Here is an 11,059-nt window from a genome sequence, read left to right on the forward strand (position 1 = left end):
TGGAAAGTATTTGATATCTAAAACTAAAATCTCACTTTTAAATATCCAGAGTTTATAGTATTTTTTTGAAATTTAAGATAAATCAGAGATGGTCACACTGAAATTGTTTCATAAATCAGATGATTTGAGATGGAATGATCCAAACTTCTCTGATTTTGCCAAAATATGAAGAAAAAAGTGAAGCCGTCATGAAAAATCACATACTTGAGCTCAAAGTAACAAAAAAAACCTGATAATGCACAAGTCAACTGGTGATATTTTCTGAACCAGATGTAGCTGTAGGTCACAATAATACAAAATAAAACATCTAAAAGACTTCTTAGTATGAAATACTCGGTTTCATACATGAATTTATACGTTAATTATTTGTAGATTGTGTGATTAAAGTTTTTTTTTGTTTGGTTTTTTTTTTGAGCTGAAACGTAGCAAATGTCTTCATAAAAATCCACATTTTATGCTCCATCAGAGATGGAGAGTAGATATTTATATAAGTTGTTATTTTTGGCGCCGCTCTGGTTGGTTGGCTTTTGCCAAAAACTGGCCCTGAACCATAATATCCTCAGAGACTGATTATGGAAGACACCTCGCCAGTTCTGGAGGAGTTGATTTAAATGCAGTTAAAAGTCACTTATTGGATCTCATCTGGTCCCATGTTGGAACCGGAGAAACTGATCTTCTCTCTTCTGTCTTCAGCTTCTGTCTGAAAGGAGACGGGCTGGACGGCAGCTGCCCCGCTGTGATCGACTACACGCCATACCTGAAGTTCACGCAGAGGTTCGTCAGATTAAATGATCCATGTTAGGATGGCACGATACTGGAAAAATACTGAGAAGAATTAGTCATTTTCACCAGATGATGTAAATGACTCGACCTTGAAAGAATGAATCATTTTGTAGGGGAGTGTATCGGCAAAGAAAATTTAACAAACGGGATTTTAGAAAGCTGAAAAAGGATGCTTGGAACCTTTCTCGCTGAAAAAGATTCTTGATTCAGATGTCATTCAGATCTGGTTTCCTACTCAGCATACAGAGCTTTGTGCTGCAGATTTAAACGGTCCAACAAACTGCTGCCATGTGCGGTGAAGTACCCCTTTTTGCTCAACTCTAATCTTTCTGTAGCTGAAAATTTTCTATATAATGAACGACAGCTGCACAATTATGCCCAAAATAATAATTTTGATTACAGTATTAGCTTATTTTTTGCCCTGCTTGTGCTACATCCCTGCAAATGTACAAATGTGCATCAAATTGTACCCAAAACTCCTCACCTGCTTATCCAGAGACACTGCAATTTACTGGTAGCAAGCTGTGCACTTCTAGTCTCCGCTCAGTTACTGCAGCAGCTGTGACACCAGAAATTAGTTTGAAAATGGCCAAATGAGGTGTCCTAATGTCACATTTACCCAAGTTTAACTGAGTGATTTTATCTGCATGAGCTGTTTTCCATGAATGGAGCATTTTAAACTTAAATATCAGTCGATCAAGTTCATTTGTTGTGGAAAGCCAAAACCAGGATTAATAACTGACTGACTGTTAATCTTCCCTTTTCAGTGTTTCTCTCCAGATTCTTGCTTATTTTTCTTTGCACATGTGGAGCCTGCATGTCAACAAACATTGTCTCTTTTAAATAGTTAAAAAAAACAACAACAAACAAACTCTCAGTGTATTCAAACTCTTAAATTAGAGAAGATGACGTTCTGTCAGACAGACTTCTTTTGCAGATTAATATTTTAAAAAAACAAGAGTCATGCAAGTTTTCTTTTTGTATCAAGCAGATGAAAAAAGTTGTCGCATGAAATGTTTGAGTTAGTTTGCTTTACTTTGCTAAAATGACATCTTGTGCAGCTCGTATCACATCAAGCTTCCTTTATGTCTCTTTTTAATCGCTAGTTATTTAAACTGTTTGAGGACGTATACCATTAATCTAAACTGGCAAAACATAAATGATTTGTAATTGCAAAAATAACGTTCTGTGATGCACTTTGAAGGTGCAGGAGATGTAGGTTTTACACTTAATTTGTGGTTGAATGAATGGACTTTAGCTAACAAAAATGTGCTTGAATAGTCCAACTTATAATATTTATCTGTGTTAATTGTTATTTAACTGTGTTAGATTTCTTTCTAGCATCATGCACCTGTCAAACAGTCTGTCTTTCCTCATACAGGGTCAGTGTTAGATTTGATTTACATGCATTTTGTATTGGAGCTTCACAGATAAAACTCTGTAGCTGCTGGCCAGATGTTTAGTGCTCAGCTGACGTGACTCTCGCTGTGGTTCTCTGTTGCAGCGCAGACAGCATCAGCAGCGACGAGGAGGAGATGAGGACTCTGGGCAGCAGCGGCAGTGAGAGCAGCAGCCCCGACAAAACCGCCACCGCCGCCTCCATCTTCACCGAGCAGAGCAATCTGGTCAGCAAGTGCAAACGCTTTGAGCAGAAGTACCGCATGGCGCTGGAGCAGAAGGTAGCGTCTGTTTAACGTCGGGGTTATTTCAGGTTGCGGGCGGAGTGACATTTTCTTTCCTCTGTGTTTGCATGATGATTAGGGGGCTTAGTTTGTGAAATGTCAGGAGGAAATGAATCCTGTGAAGAATTCTGGTTTGGACAGAAACAAACATTCAGCTTGAAGTAACACAGTTAAGCCACAAATAATTCATCCTCATGCCAAACTTGGATTTATAGTGAATTTGTATTGGACGAAAAGTTTTATTCTGGCTGGAAATGACATAAACAAGTAGAAAAAGACAGTAAGACATTGGGTGAGAGATGTTTTGACTTTTACAATTTCTCTGTTTTTTTGCTCTTGAGATTGTTGCAGGTTTTGCAGAGATAATGTAGCTTCTCCACCATTTCAGATGCTCATACTAATTTCTACCATGTTCTAGAGCATTCTAATATGCAGCTGATGCAGTCGTTCTCTAGTCAGTTCCAAGTTGTGACTAAAACCAAAAAGCTCAGTGCGGACCTCCAGCTGCACATTGTTGCTGCTCACAAGATGTTTAAAGGCTATAAAGTCATATCAAAGTGTTTTCAAGGTTCAGTGTTCACAGTTTGAAGCTTCATGAAGAAGTCCAAGGTGTTCCTCACTGTGGAACATGTCAAAGGGCTGCAGGAGGACAGACGTGAGCCCTGAACTGGAAGAATGGTGGAGGCCAAGAAGAACCCAAGGACCAGCACCAAGAGCATCCTGATGAATGTGAGCAGTTCTGGTAGCAACATGTCAATCAGACACTCCAGCAGACCAACAACAAGGCTGGTCTCCATGGAGACAAGGAGGATCCACTTCTCCAAGACAAAGAAGAAAGCTGCTGCTCATTACTTCATGAACATGGAGATGTTTGGACACAGAGAAAGGAGAAGCATTCAAGGCCAAGAGCAGCATCCCCACAGTCCAACATGGTGGTGGAACGTGATGCTTTGGGGCTGTTGTTGAGCCGACGGACCAGACAACCTGGTCAGAGGAAACAGCTTCATGAGAACAGAGGAGAACATCAGGAGGTCTGCAGGAACACTGCTCCTTGGGCAGCATTGGAGCTTCAACAAGACAATGATGTGAAACATGCAGCCAAAGTGGTGAAGAAACCCTGAAGAGGAAACAATGAGGAGATGTTGGAGCGGCCCAGCCAGAGTCCAGACCTGAATCCATCCAGAACCTGTGGAGGAACTGAAGAGCAGAGTGATGGAGAGGAAGCCTTCAAGCTCCAAGAGCTGCAGATGGACACTTGGAGGAACCAAATCCCAGAAACACTGTTAGACACTAGAACCACTGATGTGGAGGAAAATACTTGGCTTTGACACTGATTACTGGTCAAGAAATGGCATAAAAATAGTTTGAATTCATCATTAACACATTGACACAATGTCTTACTGTCTTTTGTTTCTTGTTTATATCATTTGCAGCCAGAAGAAACCTTTTAGTCAATCAAAAATTCATTATAAACCAAAATCTGACATGGTGATGAATCATTTTAGTTCTCTAGCATCAGATAAATCCGTTTTTATGCGTCCCTCTGTGGCTTCTGGTTTCAGTTCTGTGGTCATTCGCTGCCTTCTGAGCATTAAGCAAACAACCAGAGTGTGTCTGTGTGTGTTTTTTGGCTTCAGGGTTACCTGGAGGAGCTGGTTCGTCTCCGAGAAGCCCAGCTGTCTGAGGCCGTGTCCCACAACAAGGCTCTTCAGCAGAGCCTGGCAGACTCGCATCTCTCCCACACACTGGAGAAAGAGCAGCTCGAGTACATCATCCTGGAGCTGCAGGACCAACTGTGAGTCCACTCTGCCACGTCTGCAGGTGCATGTAAGGTCAGCCGTGATTAGCTGAAGAGGTTGGCAGCAGGTCCAACTGTGCGTTTGACATTCAGGACCCAGCAAGAAGCCTGGAGGTCGCAGGTGGTTTGTTATTTTTGTGTTCTCGAATCAATTGCACTCAGCCGAGAAGAAAAAGCTGCGTCAGCATCATGTTTTTTTTGTTTTGTTTTTTTTTCCCCGTTAATGTTCCAATCAGCGAGAATAAAAACAGCTATTCTCAGGTTGATTACTGATTCGGCGTGAGCTGCAAAACGTGTTAATTTGTGTCATGATCTGCAGAAGGGAAGCTGCAGCGCGCGGTGACTCAGCGGAGGGCTTCAGATGCAAATACAGCGGAAAGTGACAGAGTGACGAGCTGAGATCCAGTCAGAGGAACGGATGACAGGCAGGGAGTATAGACGGTAGAACACATGCAGTTGGAAGATAAATGAAAAGAAAAATACACCAATTTTTGTCCTATTTTTCACAAAATGTTGGCAAATGCAGCGTTCTGGAGGCAGATACTGAAGCTGGCGTGGAAAACAAATGTGAAAAACAAGTGAACAACATTGCTGCATGAATCTTTGTGTGCAGACTGTAATCGTCCCCAGAGGATGAATCCGACTAACTCTGGTCATCTTTTTTCCATTAGTGCAGATTTTAGTCCCCATGTAATCAATCGGGGTGTCCATTCTTGGATCATTGCTCACAACTGAGGTAGCACAATGTTTTGTTTTTTTCCAGCCTGTTTTTCTTCTATTTTTGTGTTTATATTAATATTTGTTTTTGCAGGCAAGGCTGCAATGGGAGCTTACATACATAATAATAAGCTTTTTAATCTATCTGAACTGATTAAAACCTGAAGTGGCTGCTAATGGTCTGCTTGTATTTGCAGATAAAGCTCATGAGATCATAAGACTCCTGAGACTTCACACGGTATCCTTTAGTTTCTTAGTTGCTTTCTTTTGGCTGCAGGTTCAGATTCAGTTCAGCAGTTTGTTTCCAGATTTCGTTTTCTTTAAGAGTCTGTGTAGGAGCTTTAACTAAATCTACAGCTGAACTTACATTATTCACACTTTAACTCATTAAAACATGTGCAAACAGATGCAGTTTTATACCGTCTACACACTTTTCAATGACAATAATATGAAATCTTTTAATTGCATATAAGCTATTTTTTAGGGTCGTTTCACTCTTTACAGTCAAGCTCTTATCTTGGTCTAGTCTTACACTCTGTATCCTGTTTTTTTCAGGAAAGTGCAGTCCATCCAAAAACGCCATCATTTAATATTATAATACTTTTTAAATATTAGACTTTATATGAAGGAAAAACTGTTCTGTATTATGAAATTGCTCCGTTTTTACACGTATCTCACTATAAAATGCTGCTAGTAGAGATATTTTTTTCATTATTGTGGAGGGGAAACTGTCTGGAATCTGCAAATATCACAAGTAGGATGGTGGAAAATGGTATAGCTGACAGTTTAGGAAAAATATGTGCTTAACTGACATTTTTTTCCCTCAAGTGACAGTAGCCTTTGGCAAAAAGGGGCAAAGAAGCAAATGTCTGTTTGCACACACACACACACACACACACACACACACACACACACACACACACACACACACACACACACACACACACACACAAGTTGCAATAGATAAATACATCTTTGAAATTATTGCATTTCATAGACAATAACATTTATAGATATGAACATAATGCAATGAGTTCATGAGTAACTCAAACCAGATCATTGTGTGTGTAAATGAATGAACAGCTTTATTTATACTCTATCTCAGATTTGGTTTGATGTAAATTCAAATGACTTTTTCTCACTGGCGTTATGTTGCACAGAGAAGCAGCTAGGATTGTTGGAAAGGTCGAGTTATGCAATTTCTTTTACGTGCACCACACCTTAGTGAAATAAATACTTAATGAGCAATTGAGCTGAGAAGACGGGATGGGATTTTGGACACACAACCTCTTTGCTAATTGTCTTAATTAGCAGTACGAGGAGTCAGGCGCTGCCAAACCACCACACTGAACTTAAAAACCACTGCAGGAAACCAACGGGTGATCACATTTAGCATTTAGATGTGTCAAAGTGCGGCCTGCTGGCTGTAGATCGCTAAAAGTAGATTTTTTACTTTTTTAGGAAGTTATAATTTGAATTTGTTGACATAAAGTGTCGGAGAAACCATAACTAAAATATTGATTCAAAAATATTATCACAATTTCTATATTATTTATTATATTTTTTGCTTATTTTCTGCCCTTTTTTTTTGTTTCACGTCTGAGAGGAATGTGTTAGAATAAATGCTGCTAACTCCGAGCATCTCATTTTTTCAGGACAGTGCTGAAGAACAACGACTTGCGGTCCAGACAGGAGCTCACGGCCCATCTGACCAATCAGTGGCCGTCTCCTGACGCCCTGGACGCCAACGCCGTTGCCTTGGATACGCTGCTGTACAGGAAGAACACGGGACAGTGGGACGAGTACGTAGACGTCTGTGCACATTTAAACATCACATCAGAAACTTTAAATTAAAATTGGAAGGGGTAAAAACTCCGCAGTTAAAGCAAAAATGAAAAAGAAGTGTGGGGTTATGATGTTTGCTATCATCTGCTCATGTAGAAGGCGCACATAGAAGGCGTCTGTTAGTTTCTAGCTTCTAGTTTTTTAAAAAGCAACATTTATTCAAATTTAAGAACATGAAAATACATGACATCGTATTCGTGTGACTCCTGAGCTGTGAGGAATAAATAAACCACAAACTTTAGTGACTAAACGTGAAGCTGAGGCAGACACGCTTCAGTTCGTCCACATTTATGTCTGTCTTATTCTGTATTTACACAAGCTGGAGAAAATGTGTTGCGGTGAAACATCGCTGCATAAACTTGACGGCATCAAACACAGTTTCTCCGTCAGCTAAAGTCGACGTGACAACGATGTCAGCGACAGGAAATCAAATGTAATCTGAGGACAGAATTCTACTGAATAATCTGCAGCTGCACAGTGTGTTCAGCATCACTGACGACTTATTGATCAATAGAAAAAGTATTTCAAAAAAGGTTACACTTTGTATTTTAATTAGAGTATAAGCTGTGGGCTCAGTCTGTTCTATGATAATTACATTCATAAGTATCCTGAACAGATATGGAATTAAGATCTTGCTCATTTATCTTTATCAGTAAGATGGAAAACAATGTACAGTGTTCATACAATGGGAATCATCAGCTGTTTCTATAGATAGATAGATAGATTAAACCTTTATTGGTCCCGCAGTGGGGAATTCTAAGTGTTACAGCAGCAGAATAGAATAGAAAATAACACCGTACAGGGGGTAAAACAGAGCAGCGCGCAATGCACAAGATATAAAGCAGATTGCTTTCTCCTTTTAGGAGAAGTATAACTGTTTAACAGAAACATTTCTGTAAAATTGCACAGCATCCTTATTTACGTTTACATTTTTTAGGGCTGTACATAATCTTTATCTCCTCCCCAAACAAATGGCATCAGAGAAGCTTAGACTGTCTCCGAATTGTACTCCAAGCTGGTTGTTTTTTGCTCTTGTCACATTTTTGTTCACTATGGGATCGTTTTTCACTGCAATATAAAGTCCTGCACCTCTATGGAAACAGTATGTCCATGTTTAAAAGGAAAAAGAATTCAGAAACATCTTCTGCGCTGTATGGCACAGTTAGAATGACAGAAATCATTTAAAAAATAAACATTTCTTTGGTTGATTTTACAAATTAAAAAAAAAACAAAAAAACAAAAACAAATATATGCAATATTTACAAATGATTTCAAATACTTTAGATATTTGACTATTTAGATTGTTTACAGTCTGTATTTTTCACACCACTCTGCACACCAACTCCACTACGCTGAACGTGTCTTCCAACAACCTGCTCCTCTGTTTGTTGTTTTTATGCCATGCTGCATTTATTTTATTGATCCAGTATCGGTTTTATTCTGCTCTCCGTCTCTCTAATTTGTCTCCTCTCTGCTCCGTGTAAACACAACCAGCAGCTCAGTGGAATAGTAACTTCATTCTCGTCACGTCACTGTTGGTAGTAGACGAGTCCGCCGTGGGTTTTCAGTTGCAGTTAGGGGCGCAGAATTTTTAGTCTTTACGGAATCTGTTCAGTTTAAACCATTTATTTTTGTTTATTTTAAAATGACAAATGTAGTATAAAGAGATTTTGATTACATGTTTTGCAATTTTAAGCTAAGATTGGGTTATTTTCCAGAAAGATTGGTACCTTTAAGGACCATCTGAAAGAAGGAAATCTGATATTTCTTTCTGTTTTTACAGTTTCTGGCTCTGATAAATGTTGCAATTCAAAATTATATTTAAGATAGCATTTCTTTTAAAGCAGTTTTTAGGGTTCAGACGGTTAAAGTCATGCTGTAAAAAATCAGTGATGTGCTGCATAGACAGACATACTGACAGTTGAATATCAGTGAGGAGATACTCTGAGGCTGAGACGGAGCAAAATCTATACTTCCATTACACTTCTATAGATTGTAAGATGAACCTTATTCTTGAGGCACTCAATTTAATTGATATGTATTAATTAATAAACTGCAAAGACAGTGAACCCTCAAGAAAGATAAGACAGGAAACAGGAGGAAACACGTCAATAAGTTTTGATTATTCAAGTAATTGTTACTCCGAAGAAAATTCTACGACCCAAGCTGACAAACTGAAATCGTTTCCATCTGACGCACAGCCTGAAACCTGCAGGTGTTCAATCATTTAAAGGAGCAATCAAAAACTGCTGATTCACTTTCCGTCCTTGTCAGCACTAATCATGTGTGTTTGCTCTCTATCGATCGTCTCCTGACAGGAAGAGCTTCCAGAGTCTGGAGCAGCTGTCTGCAGACATGAGTCTATCGCAGACTTCCCTCGAACCGTCACAAACACTGAGTCTGGAGGCCCGGCCGGCCAACGCACAGTGGCCCCACCAAGGTATATTTATTTTAACCTTTATGCAACCTCTGAATGCTTTAGAGTATGGAGACCCCATTTACCATATAGCCGAGTTAGAAAATAAAAGATGCAGGCACACAAGCATGAAACTTGGAGAACAATCAATAAAAACATTAAAAGGTAAAGCTAGTAGAATAAAAAAAAAAAAACAACATCTAGAGACAGTGTAAAAACAGAAGCAATCTAAGCTGATAATTGTGATATTTCAGCAAAAATCACTTTTTTTTCACATCTCATTGAAAATTTTGCCAAAAAGAAATTTATTTTATTTTAAGACAGAAAAAAAGTAAAGTAAGGGGGTTAAAAAAACAAAACAAAAAAAAACACAGTAACAACTTTATAAATGAATAAAACTCAGTTTCTAATGCCATTCAACTTCAGCATATGCCTCTAGTGACGAGTGTTAAAGTTATCACTCGTAATTAATCACAAAACAGAGTGATAAACTGTGTCCAAGAGCTTAAGAGTCATACCTGATGCATGCATGTATAAAATGTCACCACAGTCCAACACTGATCAGAAAACTGCCTAAATGCAGCAAAAAAATATATAAAAAAGATTTAATCCTGTAAAAGAAACCCCTTTTGTCATGATGTTTACATGAAGCTTCTTATCAATTTAAATTCCATTCAACATTTGTGCCTGTTATAGTAAAGATGACAAGATTGCCACAATCATTACTCTGAGCTCCAGTGAATTTATCTGCATTAAGGACTAATTTATGCTTACTTAGTGCAACTTGTAATGTAGAAAAGCAGCAGAACTAACAGTATCAGCAGTACAGTACAAAGTTGTATCATCGGCATAAAGATGCACATTTACAGAGGAAACTTTATCATCAATATAAATAATGAACCGCACAGGTCCCAGGATTGAGCCTTGTGGGACACCTTTTGCAATTTTCGCCCATTCTGCAGCACCTCTGTTTAAAACACCTCCACCTCTGATGTAAACATTAACTTTGTGCTTCAGGTAAAGAGGAAACTCCCTCTCTACGAGGTCTGTGTGGCTCCCTGACATCGGTAGCCAGCTACAAGTCTCTGGCCAGCCTGAAGTCGAGTGAGTGTTTGGCCAGTCCAGCGACGGAGATCAGTAGTCCGGGCATCACTCCTTCGTAGAGCTAAAAAAAAAAAAAACGGCTTCCTGCCAGACAATCCAGGAATTTTCTCTCAATGTAGGTGATTTTCTGTTTATTTATTTTCCGTATGTGGAGCCGAGAGCTTTAAGAGACGGAAGTTGAGTTGCAAGCTGAGGATCTGGTGTAGCATGTTGTTTGTGAAAACTCAGAGCAGCTCCATCAGTCTTAATAATGTACCATTAAAACAACCTCCAACACTTCAGAGGATCTTTAAATGTAACTTCATCAGAGTATGTTTAGGTTATTTTGTTCAGCTGGTGTTTTGATCTGTGGAGCAAATGAATTGAAATATTAGAATGTTAATGTATGAACTACAATGTCATTTTGCGATAATTTGTACGTTCCACTCTGAGAAGGTTTTATGATGAAAATAATGACTGTAGATCAGATCAGAGCTGTGAGAAAACGCAAAATACTGCAAGCTTGAGTGTCACTACGAGTTATTTTCTACAGTTAAAAGGATCCATTAGTTTTCTTCTGTTCTGCTTCCACCAAATTCTCGTCATTTCTTCGACGTATGACGGCAAATGCACGTGTATTTTGTCAGATTATGTCGTCACAGTTTGGGATAGCACAGTCTTCTGTTCTCAGGTGTAAATGTTTTTCTTCTTCAGTGTTATTTTGTCAGTGTTGTG

The 11,059-nt window shown here is 39.0% G+C and overlaps 1 protein-coding gene across 1 annotated transcript in view; it reads left to right on the top strand.

Annotated features, from left to right (window-relative positions):
* Positions 1-10,404, top strand: part of rundc3b (RUN domain containing 3b) — a 23,883-nt gene extending 13,479 nt beyond the window's left edge. The window contains exons 6-11 of the mRNA XM_008299564.1: positions 694-774; positions 2,288-2,462; positions 4,103-4,260; positions 6,636-6,782; positions 9,144-9,265; positions 10,259-10,404. Coding sequence (XP_008297786.1) covers positions 694-774; positions 2,288-2,462; positions 4,103-4,260; positions 6,636-6,782; positions 9,144-9,265; positions 10,259-10,404 — 829 coding nt within the window. The remainder of the gene's footprint in view (positions 1-693; positions 775-2,287; positions 2,463-4,102; positions 4,261-6,635; positions 6,783-9,143; positions 9,266-10,258) is intronic.
* The last annotated feature ends 655 nt before the right edge of the window (positions 10,405-11,059 follow it).

This window comes from Stegastes partitus, unplaced genomic scaffold, assembly GCF_000690725.1.
Source record: "Stegastes partitus isolate 25-593 unplaced genomic scaffold, Stegastes_partitus-1.0.2 Scaffold1432, whole genome shotgun sequence".
NCBI classification, from domain to species: Eukaryota; Metazoa; Chordata; class Actinopteri; family Pomacentridae; genus Stegastes; species Stegastes partitus.